The sequence below is a fragment of the Euprymna scolopes genome, chromosome 44, assembly GCF_053919585.1.
Source record: "Euprymna scolopes isolate OS-2025 chromosome 44, ASM5391958v1, whole genome shotgun sequence".
NCBI lineage: Eukaryota > Metazoa > Mollusca > Cephalopoda > Sepiida > Sepiolidae > Euprymna > Euprymna scolopes.
The window spans coordinates 43727627-43746169 of NC_136525.1; the positions used below are offsets into that span (position 1 = coordinate 43727627).

An 18543-nucleotide genomic window follows, 5' to 3' on the forward strand; every position below is an offset into this window, starting at 1 on the left:
AACGCCTATTTGAAAATCCCGCCATGACGCAAACATTTTACGTTTTTATCAAAACCGGAAGTACCTTTTTGTTTTTTTATTGTTTTGAGCTACGGAGGGACAGAAGGAAGTAAAAACCACATGTTCGCATTAGCCGTCTAGTCTTGCGCATAAAGAAATTTGTGTCTCCATACCTGAAAACTAGTCACATTTTACTTATAATTTTTTGTCTTAAAAAAAAAATAGTTGATGATTTTTTTCTTCTTTTCTCAAAGAAATATACGAGTTTTTAATTTAATATATTTAAATACCACTTTATGGAGTGAATTTTTTTTTTTTTTTTTTAATATCTAAAAAAAAACATTGAATGAAATAGAAATAATTTTCGTAATAAAACGAAACTTTCAGTGCAATATAAGATTATAAGGTTTCATTTAAAAAAAAACGTTTTTTTTTTTTAAAAGGTTTTAAACTTTTGACTTTACAGGTAAATTTGCACAAAACTATTCTTTTTGTTTTAAATTTGAATATATTATTTATTGATCTTTTCTCTTCAATTTGTGATATATAAAACTTTTGTACATAAATTAATTATTAAAATTTTAATAGACATTTCAAAATAGGGGATGAATTTAAATAAAAACGTTTGTCTAAAATATTATATTCGGTTTCTTAGAAAGAGAATAAAATTTCACATTGACCCTGAAAATATCGTAAAAATTTAACCAATAGAAAAATTTTGATAGATTTTTGAATTTTAAAAATTAAAAAAAATTAACTCGTAAAATTCAATTGATTTCATACGTAAAAAAGAAAAATGAAGGCGCGCCGGCACTTTGTGAACACTGTTTTTTAAAAAATAAAAAATATTTTTATTATTTTTTTAAACAACTTTAATAGTTTATATTGAAAGTATATTCCATAAAGAAAATAAACAACCCACTTTTAAAAGAGAAATTACTCGTTTTTTTTATATTTTATTCGCAGTTTCATGTTAGGGGTGTCAAAAATTCACCCAAAATTCTGATACACCTAGTGTGACATTCAAAAACTAACAAGTTCAGCTAAATTTTTGAATTAAATAAATTCATTGTAAAAATCCCTTGAAAGATAAATATTAGTTTTCTGGATCTATTTAAAAGATAATTAGTAAAATAAAATCCTAAGATATTGAATTAAATAATAAAAAAAACACTTTGTGTGTGGGGGGTTTAATTAGGCCCCAAAAGCGAGAGGTTCTGGCTTTGCACAATCAAAACAAACGAAAAGCCGCCAAGCATGAGTTCTACGGAAGCCCAAAATGTCAGAAAGTCAAAAGGCTATCTGAAAATGACGTCGAATGGTTGAAGGGAGAGAGGGTGTGCAAAACCGACTGCGTTCTCCCCCCACCCCATCCGTATATTCGTATATTCCTATTGTAAACGTTTGTATAATTTTTACCATTTTTTAAAATTATTCTTGTGTTCCTGTTTTTAAATTTAAAAAAAAATTTTTTTTAAGATTATGTAAAAATTATGGGTGCTTGTTAAATTATGGTTGACAAATCGATTTTTTAAATCTATCGTTTTAAGCAAAAGCAATATTGCGTACTTAATTGTCATGTCGAAAATAGTAATATATCCAAAAGTACAAAAATACATTGAGTAGAACAACTGCTATTGTTTTTTTAATAAAAAAAAAAAAATGTCTATCGCTATAGACAACAAATATTGCCGCCATGACACAAGTAATCTAATTCGTTTCAGAGTTATGACCCTTGTGTTTCGCCTCCTACTGCCTACTTTATAACGTCTAAGAAAAATGCGATTTTACCTAATTTTTTGTAAAAGTTACTTTTAACTAGAAACAAATTTCTACTCAATGATTTTTTTTTTTTCATAATTTTTGGATATATTACTATTTTCGGCATAACAATTACGTACGTAATATTGTTTTTGGTTAATCCATTTTTTAAAAAAATGGATTTGTTGACCAAATTATGTTACGCTGGAGATTACACGTTCATTCATGCAAGGAAAATATTCATATCTTGCACATAAAAATTACGCTAATAATGTAATCTTCAAAGAAGAGGAAATACTTTTTGCAATTATAATTTTTGGGGGTGAAAATATTAAATAATGCTTAATTCAATGATGGTATCAGCAGTTCAAGAAATTAATTTTTCTTCGAGTTATATCGATTTCATTAATACGGACTCTAGGGGCTTTTTTTTTTTTTGTAATGTTCCTAAGAAAATTAAATTTTTTTATTATTACAATTTACGATGTTTTATTTTCATATAAAAAATAAAAAATAAATCCGTTTTTTTTGTTTGTTTTTTTTCCTACTGAAAACCATAACATTAGTAAATTTATTTTTTGTTTGAACAAAATAATACATTTTCACAGATTTTTACGGATTAAAATAAAAATAATGGGTTTTTTATTCTGTGGTCATTATTTGAAAAATATTGAAAATTTCATTAAAATTAGTTAATTTCCTGATTTTTAGTGAATTTTTAAGTAAAGGGAGGGATCAAAATGTTTATACATTTTAAGCATCAGCTATTTATTTTGCATGTATCTAAATGTTACCAAATGCAAACTAAGTTACTCTTCTACCTACCTGGAAAAAATTTTATTTATTAACTAGCGGGACATGTGGAAATACAACAGCGACATGTTTCATATGTAATATATTGCTGCTAGGAATTCTGTGGACATTCAGCGTAAATGGAGACCCTGCAATATTAATGTAGCCCTTTTGTTAAAACTGTAAAAGTATTTATCTAAGTGATCTGGTTAATGTATTTATTTGCTTCCCCATCAAAGCAAATTAGGCACAAGGCCGTTTTTAATGTGGAGTAAAAACCAGCTCCCCTAAAAGTAGGCAGAAAGGGGGCATTCTGGTTACCAAAAATTATAATTGTCCCAGTATAGATGGTTTCCCCTCCATTGGCTGGTACAAATTATCTTAAGTGCAGCATTTGCAGAACAGATACTACATTTTTGATCCTGGCCCGAAGGCCAAGAAGGTATTTATTTGCTCCCCCACCGAGCAAATTAGGCACAAGGCCGATTTTTAATGTGAGGAGTGAAGGGGAAATGGGGACCAACTCCCCGGGGAGTAGGGGAGCTGGATAGTGACAATTGGTATTAAGGGCTGCCCCTACATTGACCAAGGTCTTATATGTGGGGTCGCCCCCACATATGGTCTTTGCTTGCAGTATCTGCCGGAACAGATACTACACTTTGATCCCGGCCCGAAGGCCAAGAACAACAGAAAAAAAGGCAAGGTATTTATTTGCTCCCTCACAGAGCAAATTAAGCACAAGGCCGATTTTTTAATGTGAGGAGTGAAGGGGAAATGGGGACCAACTCCCCGGGGAGTAGGGTAGCTGGATAGTGACAATTTGTATGAAGGGTTTCCCCTACATTGACCAAGGTCTTATATGTGGGGTCGCCCCCACATATGGTCTTTACTTTCAGTATCTGCCGGACAGATACTACACTTTGATCCCAGCCCGAAGGCCAAGAACAACAGAAAAAAAGGCAAGCCTCTTTTCTAAGTAATCTGGTTAATGTAATGTCAGAATATATCTGGTTATTACGGTTTCTCTAATATCCTTATTGGAGTCTGTGACACATTTCTATTGTATGGACACCCGGTGTGAACAGAAACCCCACTACATATATCATTATGCCATTCTTTAGACAGAAGACTAAAAAGGTATATTTTAGTTTCATGTACGGCCCAAAAGCAACATCATTTTTTCTTATTTTAATTAAAAAAAAAAAAAAAAAATTAATTTTTTTTTTTTTTTAATATTACATCTTCAGTGATCGGGAGATCCTATTTATTAAAAATAATATAAATATGACAACATACTATGAATATTATATATAATATATAAATATGATAACATACTATGAATATTAAATTAGCGTATCTATATACTGTTTTAAAATGTTCATAGTATGTTATCTTCTATTCCCCCCCCTTTTTTGTGTTTGTTTTTCGTAAAAAAAAAAAAAAAAAGTCTATCGCTATAGACAACAAATATTGCAACGATAAACAAATAATCTAAAAATATTAATTTCAGAGTTATGTCTCTTGTATGTAGACTCTTACTGTTTACTTTAAAACATCTGATCAGGGGATCCGGTTTATTAAAAAGGAGTATAAAAGTTGATAACATATTACAAACATTAAATTAGTATATCTATATACTAATAATTTAATGCTTGTAGTACGTTGTCACATTCTATCCTCTTTTTTAATAAATAGGATCTCCCGATCAAATAATTTATAATCTGGAAACTGTGACACATGTATGTACATTAAAGGTACTATGGTATTAATATATAGATTTCTTTTGTATGTTTTTACTTGAAAATAAAAGTAATATAACGCCTGTCATATCTGAACAAAAACAAAATGGTGGTCTCATTAGAGCCATAATCGGGTCTAGCTAATTGCTTAAAAATCGAAAATTAAACAAAATACTGATAGTGCATTACATTTTCGTATGATTGGTGATATTTATTTGATTTTTTTTTTTTTTTTTTTTTTTTTTTTTTTTTTTTTTTACATAGGCATCACCACATTATCAAGGCCAAGAGGCCACTCAAGGATAAGGGTTAAAGAGTGTACAGTAGAAATTGGACAATATAGTATTCATTAGTAATGAAAATTTGGTTAATTAGATAACTTATATGGAACGACTCATCAAGAACTTGTTTACGTTAGACTTGAAGACAACCATATTGTAGTCAGTCGGAAAGCAGGAAAACGGAAGACAATTCCACAGGCGTGCAGTTCTAAGAAAGAAGCTTTGTTCATGGAATCTACGTTTAGGTTTAGGCACAGATAAAGAGTGGGGGGAATTAATGATAGTGTTTACAGTTAGACAAGTGTTTCTTGTGAAAGCTTGGCGAGGGGGGACCATGTTTCTATAAGTATTTTAATTTTCGATTTTTGAGTGATTATCTAGGTTCAACTTTGGCTCTAATGAGATCTAAAGGAGCTTGCGGTCTACCTGTAAATGATTTCCTTTTCACTTTTTCTTAATTTTATTTTTTCCGGGCGATTATCAGTGATTAGATTTAACTTTCAGGTTACAAAAAAAAAAAAAAGTAAAATAAAATTGAAAAAAAAAAAAAAAAAATTTTAATGAATTTAACGTCGGGGATCACTTTTTAATTGTTCTACTAAATTGATCATCGTATTTTCCATTTTTTATAATGTTAATATTTTTTTGACATTTCTGAATTTTTGAGATGAGGAATGGTTATTCGTATTATTTGAATTCATTGGACTACCGTTCTCATCTTGAGTGTGGATTTCATGTTTCGGTCGATGTAACCTCCAACCTTATTTAGGTGTATCTTGTTGAGCTTGGGAATGTTTCTGTCAAACTCAGGAATTTAGACGGAATTTCGACGGAACCCTTTATTTACTTCACAGGGGTAGCATGCTCTTGTTCCATCAGCCATGACTGGATAGAGGTCCTAAGTAATTAGCAATTGTATTTTTCTGTCACCCACATTGAGGATTGAACCTTCAACCTTCAGGAGAATATCACTTTTTCCAATTAATTTTTCCAAGTATTCTAACCACGTATTCTTGCTGACAATTCTAGTACATATTTTAAGAGCCTTAAACCTATTTTTATTTCTAGTTGTAAATATCCCTATTTATTACTAACTAGCGAGGGGGGTACCCGGCGTTGCCTGGGTGTTTAGAGGTGTGTGTGCGCTCGGGTGGTGGGGGGGTAATCAACGAACGATGTTAAATGTAAAAATCTGAAAAACAAAAAAGAAAACAGAAAAACGAACGTTAAAACTTTTAAAAATTTGAAAAATAAAAACAAAAAAAAACATAGAACGTGAAAAATGGCTTGAATACCCCTGTTTCAATATTAAACCTTTAAAAATCGAAAAAAACAAAAGACATCTTACACCACGATTCGAACCCAAAACCTTTAGATAATGAGGCTGCGCTCTAATGAACTGTGCTAAGACTACGTTGACAAAATTAGGTAGGGGTTTTTTTTTAATATTTAAAATCATGTTCCGACATCATTTGCGCATGCGTAGAAGCGAACTTGTCATGAGAGGACAGTTTTTGCTGACCACTCCCTGTAGAAAACTGATGATTTTAGGGTGAAGGAATTAATGTTTTTGGCCAATTTTTCGATATTTGTCGGACGAAGCTTGAAACTTTAAAATGATACCTATCTGGCAAAAATCCATGACCCGTGTCGCAAGTTTTTGCGAGACATACAAACACACATACATACATACAAACATTTTCGCTTTTATATATAGTTACTAATTATTACTATATATTTACGTATATCTATCTATATCTGAAGAAGGTTGGAGGTTACATCGACCGAAATGTGAAAATCACACTCAAGATGAGAATGGTAGTCCGATGCATCCAACTAATACGAATAACCAATCCTCATCTCAAAAATTCAGAAACGTCATTTTAATGTTTTGTTTAATGAAAATTATAGTGTTGTCTTTTGTAAGGCTAAATATTTAGCATCCCAAGTTGTCTTAAGAAAAAAATGAACAAATTTCTCAATTATCTCCCTCTAACTAATGATAATTGCAAAAGCATCACTTTTGTATGCCTAATTCTCCAATCACACCTGTAAAAATAATGGTCCCTTTATTAATAATTGTATTAATGTTCTATTTGCAGGAACTCTATGCGTCTGTGAGACAGTTAAACACAGAAAAAGTAAAAGAAATTCTATATGGCGAAACTTTAATATCAGAACAGCAGGTCAGTTGGAATTAAATTAAAAAAAAAAAAAAAAACTTAAAAAAATTACATTTATTTTATTGATTGTACCTAACTTGCCCTGGTGCTTTTTTTTTTACTTATTTTTTACTTATTTTTGAATTATTTTTGAATTATTTTATTTATTTATTTTTTTTAAACTTTTACATCTTTTGAAATTTTGAAGATATACATCTGAGGCAATGCCAGTCAAGACAATACCAACATTGTGGGTTTTTGTGTTTTAGTTATTTTTACTTTTAGCTAGACATACACATACTGCTGTTTATATCATAAACTAGCAAGGCTACCCAGCATTGCCCGGCAACATTAGAAACTAAATCGATGTTAATTAGTGATAAGTTTCTCTCACCCCCAGAAGAGATTTTTTTTTTTTTCTTTTATGTGAGGAGTGAAAAAATAAAACTTAGACCTTCAGTGCACTATTAAAACTAAATTTCTTCTATCTTTCTTTGTAGAGAAATGATAATAAAGTTGTCTTAAGAAAAAATGAACGAATTTCTCAATTATCTCCCTCTAACTAATGATAATTGTGAAAGCATCACTTTTGTATGCCTAATTCTCCAATCACACCTGTAAAAATAATGGTCCCTTTATTAATAATCCTATTAATGTTCTATTTGCAGGAACTCTATGCGTCTGTGAGACAGTTAAACACAGAAAAAGTAAAAGAAATTCTATTTCTAAATCTAGAGTTAGCATCTTCCAATTTGAACAAAAATGCTGACTCATTTCCTGGCCTGTATTTTTACGTGATAGCATTAAAAATTGTGTTTAATTCTTGATAACATTAAATGGTATATATGGCCATTTGATCATGGCCACCGAGAATAAGAAGGCCTGTTAACTGAAAAATGTCTGCAGGCAATATAGGTAAGATTTGTCAGACTGTCGGTAGTATATGAGGGGCATTTGAAAAGAGCAATAAAACATTTTTAAAAAGAAAAAGGAACACAATTTGATTAATATTGAAACTGAACTTTATTCAATACTAGCAAAAGTACCCGTCGTTGACTGGGTTCAAAAACAGCCTACAGAAAATGGACTCTGATTTATAAAAGTACTAGCGGGGGGTACCCGGCGATGCCCGGGTGTCTTGAGGAAAATCAAAACTCCCGGGGGGGGGGTAAATAAAAAAAAAATGTTTTGGTAGGTAAGTATGAGAATCGAACCCGTACCCTTCAGTTTGAAATTAATGTGTGAAAAACAAAAAAAACGGGAGACGTTACCCATTAGGCCACCGCGACATACAACATACCCAGGTTTGAATTTATTTATTAAACTATAAAAACAGGCGTGCGCAATAAAAGTTAACTCTGCTGCTTCCATTTGACCTAATTAAGAAGGTCAAATAGAAGTCACGCAGTTGTTTACCCAAGTTTGACTGTTTTTGTTTTTTTTCCCCCCAACAGATGTTGGGGGGAGGGGAACCAGCTCCTAATTGTCCAGATTGAATAACATTGCTTCTGGACATTTCCTGGCGCAATGCCGAGAACGTTGTTCGTTGTTAACTTTGAATTAGTTTCGCTTTTTATACGAAAAAGCCTCATCAACATGAGAGAAGCCAAAATAGCAATAATTTTGTAAAAGTCGGCGTAAATAAATCTAGATGCGACGCACTTTCCCAAATCGTACATATTATTATTTAGGACCCATATAAACAGTTGTAAGCGATCGTAACGACATCGGAACCGTGTGCGAGAAAAGCCTTTTGAAGACATACACGAAATGGTCACACACATTTTGCCTTTTATATATATAGATAAACTATAGATATTATATATGTAAAATTTAGGTAATTTTAAAGCAATATGCAATTTAATACTGATAAAACTGAATTATGAATTTAGGGAACAAACAATTAAAGAAACATTAAACACAAATATTTTTTGGCCTTCAGAACAAGATCAGTGTAGTATCTGTTTTGATGCTACACTTTACCTTTTCTGTCCTTGGTCGGTGGAGGAGAAATCTTTCATGACTGAGATTATTTTTGTTCCTATCCAGAGTGCCTCTTATTAGGAAGCTGTATTTTGCCCACAAGATTATATGTTGAAATATTTAAATAACTATTACTTTAAATACAGAAATTATATTTAAAGTTTTGGTTTTCTGTTCTTCTATGTCCATTTTCCCCCCCACCCATGTTTTTCATCAAAATGTGTAGTGTATTTGTTGTCTCATAGGCCATCATCAGTGATCACTCACTGTGGTGTTCCCTGGAGATCAAGTGACAACAAGTCTCCCCAGATTTCCAGTGTTCTTCACCTCTTGACCACTTGTGTAGATAATTGCATGTTATTGCAACAGCCGTTGTCACTGATTTCTCGTTGGCATTGGCCATTGGTGTTCCCTGGGGTTTGAGTGACAAAATGTCTCCCCAAGGTACCAGATTTGAACTGCACACTTCCAGTGGAGATTTGGTTTTACTCTCCCACCTCGGTCTTTCCATCCTCCCTGACCCTTCACAATTAGTTGGAGTGGTGTGGCGCCAGTTGATATCATCTACACCAGTTTTTTATTATTACTATTATTATATGATAATAATAAGGGTGTTTGTACAGTGTACGCATGTATATTTTAAATATTATTTCCGAGTTAAATTAAATTTGGAGTTTGTATTACTATACACATAGATTCGAAAAAGTTATTAAAAAACAAATTTATATATAACAAATAAATGTTATCAAAGGCAAGATAAGTTACTCTTCTACCTATCTGGAAAGGTTTTTAGTGGTTTTACTCACTATAAAATGTGTAATCGCTTCGAAAGTCATACAATGTTTATCGATATATTTTATTTGTTATATATTTGTTTTTTGACAACTTTTCCGAATCTATGTGTATAGTAAAATAAACACATCATGTAAATTATTTACAGTTAAAATGTTATAAAAAAACAAAAACTTGAAGTTTTAAATATATTTCAAAGAAATAAATTACGCCCGGTGCTAAAATATTGAAAATTCACCGATCGTAAAAAAAAAACAAAAAAAAAACTGCTGTGAAAAATGCTAACTATATTTGGAAATACTCGGTGAAAAGTTTTATTTATTATTAAAAAAAATGGAGTGAAAAATGCTATATAAAAATTGTTTGTTTTGCAGTAAAAAAAAAATAAAATAAATAAAATAAAATATTCGACTTTCTCCGATAGAAATTAAAGGTTCAAAAACTAGTTCACTTACTATATTTTGTTAGATTAAAATTCTCCCAATGTGCAATTATAATAATTATTATTTCCGTTCTGTCTCCTCTTGGATCTTCCGACCACTCAGTTGTATCAATTAAGATAAAAATGAAATGTAATAAGTCCTCAGATGTACCTCTCCATCGTACAGTATATCGATACACTATGGCTGACTGGGATAGTTTCCGTACATTTATATCGGATCTTCCTCTGCGTTCCATGTTTAAAAAGGATATGTCTATAGTATCAGACCTGACAGAATGGTTAATTGTAGGTATAGACAACTTCATACCCTCGAAAAAGTTCCAGCAAAAACCTAACAGCCAGCCATGGTTTTCTCCAGAATGTGCTGCTGCTAATGCGCACAGAAATCACTTTTTCCACTGCTTCCAACGTAATAGATGTATGGAAACTAAAGCCGCTTTCAGGACTGCCAGCAACCATTGTAAGAAAGTAATAAAGAACACAAGAGAGTTGTTAGGGTTAGGGTTAGTCCGTCAAGTCCAAAGTAGCTGAGCAGCGGCTTGGTTCCCACCAGTTTTGGCAAATTGCAAACAGAATCCTGAACAGAAGCGTGTGCTCTAGCCCAACTATCATCAATGGACCTGACAAACAAAGCCAAACTCTTTGCCAAGAACTTTGCAGCCAATTCTACCCTTTGCGACCAAGGCCGCCAACCCCCAATATTTCCTCCTGTATCAGATAACACACTATGTGATATACAAATATCTGTATGTGATGTTGCCAAGCTAATCAAAAACCTTGATTCCAGTAAAGCAACTGGCCCTGACGGTATTCCAATTATAGTACTCAAAAAACTTCAACCAGAACTAGCCCCCATACTTACAAAACTGTTTAAACGTTGTCTTAAGGAAAATTGCTTCCCATCACCCTGGAAAATCTCATCAGTATGCCCTGTATTTAAGAATTCAGATGATTGTTCATCCCCCTCTCAGTACAGGCAAATAAGTCTCCTGTGCGTCATGAGTAAGTTGCTGGAATCTGTGTTAAATAGAGAAGTAATCAACCATCTCAGCAAAAATAACCTTCTTAGTGACACACAATATGGTTTCCGTTCTGCTAGATCTACAGCAGATGTGCTTACAGTTATATCTCATAGGATTAGCGAATCTCTTGACAGAGGCAACCTTTCTAGGGCAATTGCTCTTGACATATCAAAGGCCTTTGATAGGGTATGGCATAAAGGTTTACTTCACAAGATCTCCAGCTATGGTATAGCTGGAAATGTCTTCTCAATTATTAAATCATTTCTCTCTGATAGGTTCATAAGAGTAATAGTTGATGGGCAAAAATCAGAAGCTCACAGTATAAATGCTGGAGTCCCTCAGGGGTCCATCCTGGGCCCAACTCTTTTCCTAATCTACATTAATGATCTTCCAAATCACATCCTTACATAATTCGTAGACATTTTTGCTGATGACACTACCATCTATGGTAGCACATCTAAGACAGTAAACGACCAAGTTCTCTCCGATTCTCTCTCCTCTGATCTTGATCACGTTGTACAATGGGGAAAGGAGTGGCTGGTTACTTTTAATGCATCTAAAACCAAGCTTCTATCTTTACATCATCAACGTTCTGATCCCCATCTGGCATCAATTAAAATGAATGGCTCTTGTCTTGGGGAGGCCTCAAGTTTTGACAGGCTTCTGGGCTTAACCTTTACTCCTGATCTTAAATGGAATATGTACATAAAATCTGTTGCTAAGGCCGCTGGAAAAATGGTGGGATCCTTCTCTCGATCCAGTAGATATCTCACTGCTGATGCAATTCTCTATCTATATAAGAGCCAGATACGTCCAAGGATGGAATACTGTTGCCACATATGGGCAGGAGCTGCTAGAAAAGACTTGTCCTGCCTTGATAGGGTTCAAAATAGACTTTGTGGCCTGGTGGGAGATGTCCTTTTCTCTTCCCTGCAACCTCTATCTCACAGAAGAGATGTGAGTTTGTCTCTGCTTTATCGTTATTTTCATGGAAAGTGTTCGACTGAGCTTCAATCTTTCACAAGAAACACTAGACTAGCTGAAAACATTATCAATAATTTTCCCCACTCTTTATCTGTGCCTAAACCTAAACATAGATTCCATGATCAAAGCTTCTTTCTTAGAACTGCACGCCTGTGGAATTGTCTTCCGTTTTCCTGCTTTCCAGCTGTCTATAATATGGTTGTCTTCAAGTCCAACGTGAACAAGTTTCTGAGGAGCCGTTCTACTTAAGTTAACAAATTTACCGAACTTCCATTACTATCGATTACTATATTGTCCTTTTGACTACTCTATACTCTTTAACCCTTATCCTTGAGTGGCCGATCGGTCTTGATAAGCGGTGACGCCTATGTAAAAAAAAAAAAAAATTGTTCTTTCTCTTTAGAACATACATGGACAATCAGTAGTCATGTTTTTTTGCCTGTTAGCATGACCACGTGGTGGAATACCGGAAGCTGTCTATACCTACAAGTTAATCAGGAAGTGAAGTTACGCTGTCATGTGCATCAGCCTTTATTCTCGGTAGCCACGGTTTGATCCTCAGGAATAAATCTTCTTTTTTGTTCTAAATTTTAAACGCAGAAAAAGTAAAAGAAATTCTCTATGGCGAAACATTAATATTAGAACAATAGATAAGTTACATTTATGAATTTTTGAGATGAGGATTGGTTATGTGTATTATTTGGATTCTTTGAACTACTGTTTTCATCTTATAAAATCTTCCTCTATTTTTGTTCTCATTTATAATTTTTTTTTCTTGGGGTAGAGGGCACAAGGAGGCAGGAATAGTTGCAGCCGCCCTAAATAAAATTGACCCACCCACCCTCTCTAAAAAAATACTTGCGCAGTCAGGACTCCTCAATGGTGAATTCCTCTTCCTTTCGTCCCCCCTCCAACCAAAAAAAAGTTGTTATCATTCAAAAAATGGATAAGATGGCAGCCATCTTGGTTGGAAATTTAAAAGCTGTAAAGAGAGTTAATATTTGAGATGAAATAAAAAGCATTTAAAACTACAAAACGTCAAAATATGATGCAGGTAGGTTGTTATATAACTTTTTATTGATTGTGGTAACATTTATTTGTTGTATATTTGATTTTTTTTTTTTTTTTTTTTTTTTTTTTTTTTTAACCACTTTTTTGAATCGCTATAGATTGTAAAACCAACCCCAAATTTTGTTTTTGAAAACTTGAATTTTGTCTGGAGAAAGCCTTGAAAAACTTTGAAAAGTCCATGAAAGTGGACATTGAAATTTGTACGAACCTTGTGTATAAGTGACCTCCTCCTGAAGCTTAAAGGTTCAATTCCCCCATCTCAGAATCTTATTCTCAACCCTTGAATTTGAAACATCAAGAGCAGCTACTTAAAGTCAACTGTTCTTATCAACAAAAAATTTTTATAATACCACAAACCAAATAAAAATCTTTGCACAGGTGGTGTCCATATTTATTTACCTCTCCACGAGGGAAGTGTTAGACCCAAGTGTGAGAAATATAATAACTATAACTGGTAATATGGGCTTTTGTAGGTTGAATAGCCAAAATGCTGATGTCACGTGGAAACTTGAAATTGTGAAATATGGATATAGGAACGAAATGCGTTTTAATAGTTTTGACACAAAAACAAAAGAAATCTTTTTTTTTTTTTTTTTTCTCTTTTTCAGACATATTTTAAATTCTAATTTATAAATAAAATAGTTATTTTTAAATAATTACACTTTCGTTTATTTCATTTTATATCATGCTATCTTGTCTTATTTCTGAAGTTAAAGGAAGTTGCAACTACTTTTTTAAAGATATGTTAATCTTAGAAAGACTAAAAATTAAAAATAATTAAAATATTTCTTCAAAATTTCAAATAGATACAAATGAATCTCATGATGGACCCATTTAATAAAAAACATGTAGTCACAACTTTTCTTTTCGTTTGCTGTTTTCTTTCTTTTATTCAAATTCTTGTTAAATGCAAAAAGATTTTTTGGGAAAAAATTGTCTGAGTGGGCTGTATTGGCTTCCCGTTGGTTGATTAGCTAACATGGCCGACTAGTGCTGACGTCACGTGGTAATTTAAAATTGCGAAATCCGATTATAGGACTGAAATGCGTTTTAACAGTTTTTGTTTTTGTGTCTTCTCTTTTTTAATCTTGTACATGTAAAGGTCTTTTCCTTCCTATCTGCAGGAATTTAGGTGGGGTGGGGGTGTAGAGAGAGAGAGTTGGGTCTAATAAATTTGGTGAAATGCTACGTTGCGTAGTATTTAGAAATTCTAATTTGTGAATAAAATATTTATTTTGAAATAATTACACTGCACTTTGGTTATTTCATTTTATATCATTTTATCTCGTCTTATTTCTGAAGTTAAAGAAAAGGAAGTTGCGATTTACTTTTTTAAATAAATGTTAATCTTAGAAAAAAACAAGAAAATTAAAAAATAATTAAAATATTTCTCCAAGATTTTAATTCATACAAGTGAACTAATCTTGTGATGAACCGATTTAATAAAAACATGTCGTCAAAACTTCCTTTTCGTTTGCTGTTTTCTTTTATTCAAATTCTCGCTAACTGCAAAAGATTTCGATAAAAATTTGTCTGAAAAAGAGAAGACACAAAAAAAATAAACTTAAAACACATTTCCTTCTTGTATTCATATTTCACAATTTTAAGTTTCTACGTGAAATCGGCATCCGTCGGCCATGTTGGCTATTCAATCTATGAAAGCTCATATTGCCCTATAACTATATAAGGTGTCTTCAGTAAGTTTCCAGACATTTTCCTTATGGGCACTTTTATTAATAGTACACATATATAGTTCTAGTCTCCTTAGAAGTAATCTCCTCCGGCTGCAATGCGCTTGTTATACCATTCCAAAAACTTCTGGAAGGTCCCATGGAAATCCTCTTGTGTGAGCATGTCATGTCAATGACCCTCATCACAGCCTCTTTCATCTCCTCAATTGTCTCATAACGACAGTCTCTAAGGGTTTACTTGAGCTTAGGAATTAACCATAAGTCACAGGGAACAATGTCTGGACTATAGGGAGGATAAGGAACTGTCTTGATGCCCATCTTGGTCAAATAGTTTGTGACAAGGATGGAGTTACCCTTGGGACAAACTTTATGCAAATTCTTCAGTTCCTTGTGAATAATTATGTGTACATCACACTGTTAAAATGTTTTTGATTATGGAGGGTATGACTACAAACATTTGGATGATCTTATTTATAACTATGCGTTAGGATAATAAATCCTACAACCTCGTTAAAAAAAAAAATGTTGAATTTTGGATGCAAGTCAGTTTGCTGTTAGTCTCAGTCTTCAAATGACTGAACCACTGCTGATCCAGACTACATTGATTCTTTGCCGCCATCTTTATTCTAAAGAATTACTCAACACTCGAGATTGCGACTGCATTGATTCTTTGCTGATTTGATTTACTACCGCCATCTTTGTTCAATATAATGTCTCAACACTTAACAATAAATCATATTATTACAATATTAATGGCAAGGAAAAAAAGAGCTCAAGTTAAAATTCTTTTAAAAGCAGGATAATATGAACGTGTTATCACTAAAAAAATTAAGCCTATCAAAAAATGGTGGGCATTATAGTCTTCAACGACTTTGTGAAACTGAGTTAAATATTAACAAAAAAGATCTGGTAGACTAATAATATCTATTGTAGAGGATAGGTACTTGATCATATCTAGCAAAAGGAATAAAAAAAAAAGAAAATGATCCGGAATTAACAATTGAAATGAATTCTACTCAGGAACATCCAGTATCTGTTATTCATGGTCTGATAAAACTTCATTCTGCAGGGTTTCAAAGCTGTGTAGCAGTTAAGAAAATAAGTTAAAACGGCTACACCAAACAGAACCGCACAAGCAGTCCCATACTTATGGTTGGTAGTGTACATTTAATGTCGTGGGCAGCGTGTGACACCATTCAATTTTTTTTTTTTTTTTTTTCATTTTCTTCCTTTGAAGATTGTAATGCTAGGTCTGGGGCAGCCAGATGAACTGCCAACATTGCCCTGGTTTTTATTGAAACCAATCGAGAGCTCTTTTTAGTATCCTCACTGTTCCCTTAAGTGCAATTGTCTGGATCTCTTTTGCACTTGGTTCACCAGGAATATTAGTTAGGTAGGATTACAGGTTATTATTCATAAGCCCTGTGGCACCTATAATAACTGGTATGATTGGTATCTCCCCAAGATTACAATTTCTTTTCATATCATACATAAAACCTTGATATTTGGTCTGTTTCTCTCTTTCAGCTCTGTTCAGACCTCCATCATTAGGAACACTCACTTCAACCAAGGTTGCCACTCTCTCTGACTTATTCCATATATAACTATGTCAGCAGTTAAATGACCTATGGTGTAACAAATAAATTGCTAGGTGAAATTCAGTTCTAACCGATACTCTTCTGGAGGTTGAAAGTTCAATCCTCAGTGCAGAAGGAATGCATGGCTCGCACGTAAAATGAATTCATAAATTTTTTTCCTCGATATGAATGTTTATATTTAAATTGAAATTCATAAGTGTAAAAAGCCAATACAATGCAGAAATGTTTTTGATTATAATGGAGGGTATGACGACAAATATTTGGACAATCTTATTTGTAACTACACGTTAGGACAATCAACCAATCAGAAGCCTCCAACCTCATTATAAAAATATTGAATTTTGGATGCAAGTCAGTTTGCGGTCAGTCTCTGTCTTGAAATGACTGAACCACTGCTGATGTGGACTACATTGATTCTTCGCCGCCATCTTTGTTAAGAATTACTCAACACTCGAGATCGTGACTGCATTGATTCTTCGACGATTTGATTTACTACCGCCATCTTTGTTCAACATAATGTTACAACACTTAACACACACGAAAGTCCTTATCCATTAAATTCTTTATTTGGCCAATCAACTCTTACCGGCCTTTGGACCGAGATCACAGTGTAGTATCTGTTCCGGCAGATACTGCAAGCAAAGACCATATGTGGGGTTTCCCCCACATATAAGACCTTGGTCAATGTAGGGGCAACCCTTCATACCAATTGTCACTATCCAGCTCCCCTACTCCCCGGGGAGTTGGTCTCCATTTCCCCTTCACTCCTCACATTAAAAATCGGCCTTGTGCCTAATTTGCTCAGTGGGGGAGCAAATAAATACCTCACAGTGTAGTATTTGTTCTTCAGATGCTGCACTTCAATTTCTTGTTCTGTTAGTGGAAGAGAAATCCTTCACGACTGAGACAATTTAAAATTTTTGTTCCTTTTCTCCACGTTAAAAAACGACCCTGGTGTCTAAGTCTGTCCCGTGGGGAGGCATTGTAAATAGGAACTCTGGTGTTCTGGCTTTGTTACTCCTCCCACACCTGTCATCATCCCTCACAGATTCCCTGCTTTCCTTGAATCTCTTATGCTACTCAAAAACTGATGCTTGATTCATGCAAGACCTTCCAAAAGCAGTGTGAAGCATTCCATGTTTCTGTGTATTTTTTCCAAGGTTTGAACAGAATTTTATTGTGTATTGTCCTTCTAAAGTGTCCTCATATTCAGATTGCATTTTTGAAATTCACCAGCTGTGACAATCAGGCTTTAGTAGGGTGTATTCCAATTCCTGCTGTAGCTGTTCATTTGAATCTGAAATGATAAAAATTAGTCAGTCATCTCATAAGATGTATAGCAATAACATGCTGGTTTTTCAAGAGTCTACGACTATTTTAAATGCATGTACAAAAAATGTCTGGAAACTTATTGAAGGCACCTCGTATTTTAGTATTTAAAATCTGATTTAAACGTGAAATAAAAAAAAAAAAAAATGAATCGTACTGAGCTGTTCTTTCTCTTTTTTTTTTTTTTTTTTTTCAGGATGATCTTTTTAACGTGCTCATCAATGGTTTATTGGAGAATCCATCACGAGTGAATGAAGCGACAAAACTCGTCTATTTGCTGAGGAACGCAGGGTTAAATGTCAACCAACCGGACGTAAAGGTCAACAAGATGACCTTTTATACTTTATTGCGTTTTTCTTTGTTTTCCTTTTCGTCGTTAGCTTTTAAAACAGGCTCAGAAAGAAATTTATACATCATTTATTTGAGAATTCTTATAATATAGAGGAACAGAGTTGTGGACTAGATAACACTGCAGCAAATTTCAGTAAAAAATTAAAAAAATGTATGTGGCACATAAGACCCGTTTTGGTGTAAGAAAATTATCCTGATACTAAATTTGATCTTTATTTCTCTAGATTAAGCATCGTTTTCATGTACTATGAATCATATTTTAGGTACTTGTAGAGTTTAATAAAGACATTAAAAAATGAAAATATCGAAAAAAGTTTAAATTGTACGTATCCGTTATGGAATGAAGTTCTCTGGAAGAAAATTTCATTTAATTTGGTCAAGTAGGTTTTTTTTTTTTTTTTTTTTTTTTTTTTTTACAACGAAAAAAAACAATTTGTGATGATACCGAGCAAAAGGTTCGATTTTTAGGAAGAAAAGCTAGTAATAAAGATGGGGAGGGAGTGTCTGCACTTTACATGTAACATGTTACTGTAACATGTTAAAAA

At 33.2% G+C, this 18543-nt stretch overlaps 1 protein-coding gene across 2 annotated transcripts in view; it reads left to right on the forward strand.

The window, feature by feature from the left end:
- Positions 1-18543, forward strand: part of LOC145268823 (uncharacterized) — a 212281-nt gene that overhangs the window by 6970 nt on the left and 186768 nt on the right. For both annotated transcript variants that reach the window (XM_080124466.1, XM_080124465.1), the window contains exons 2-3: positions 6676-6759; positions 17844-17966. In XM_080124466.1, the coding sequence (XP_079980592.1) occupies positions 6676-6759; positions 17844-17966 (207 nt within the window). The remainder of the gene's footprint in view (positions 1-6675; positions 6760-17843; positions 17967-18543) is intronic.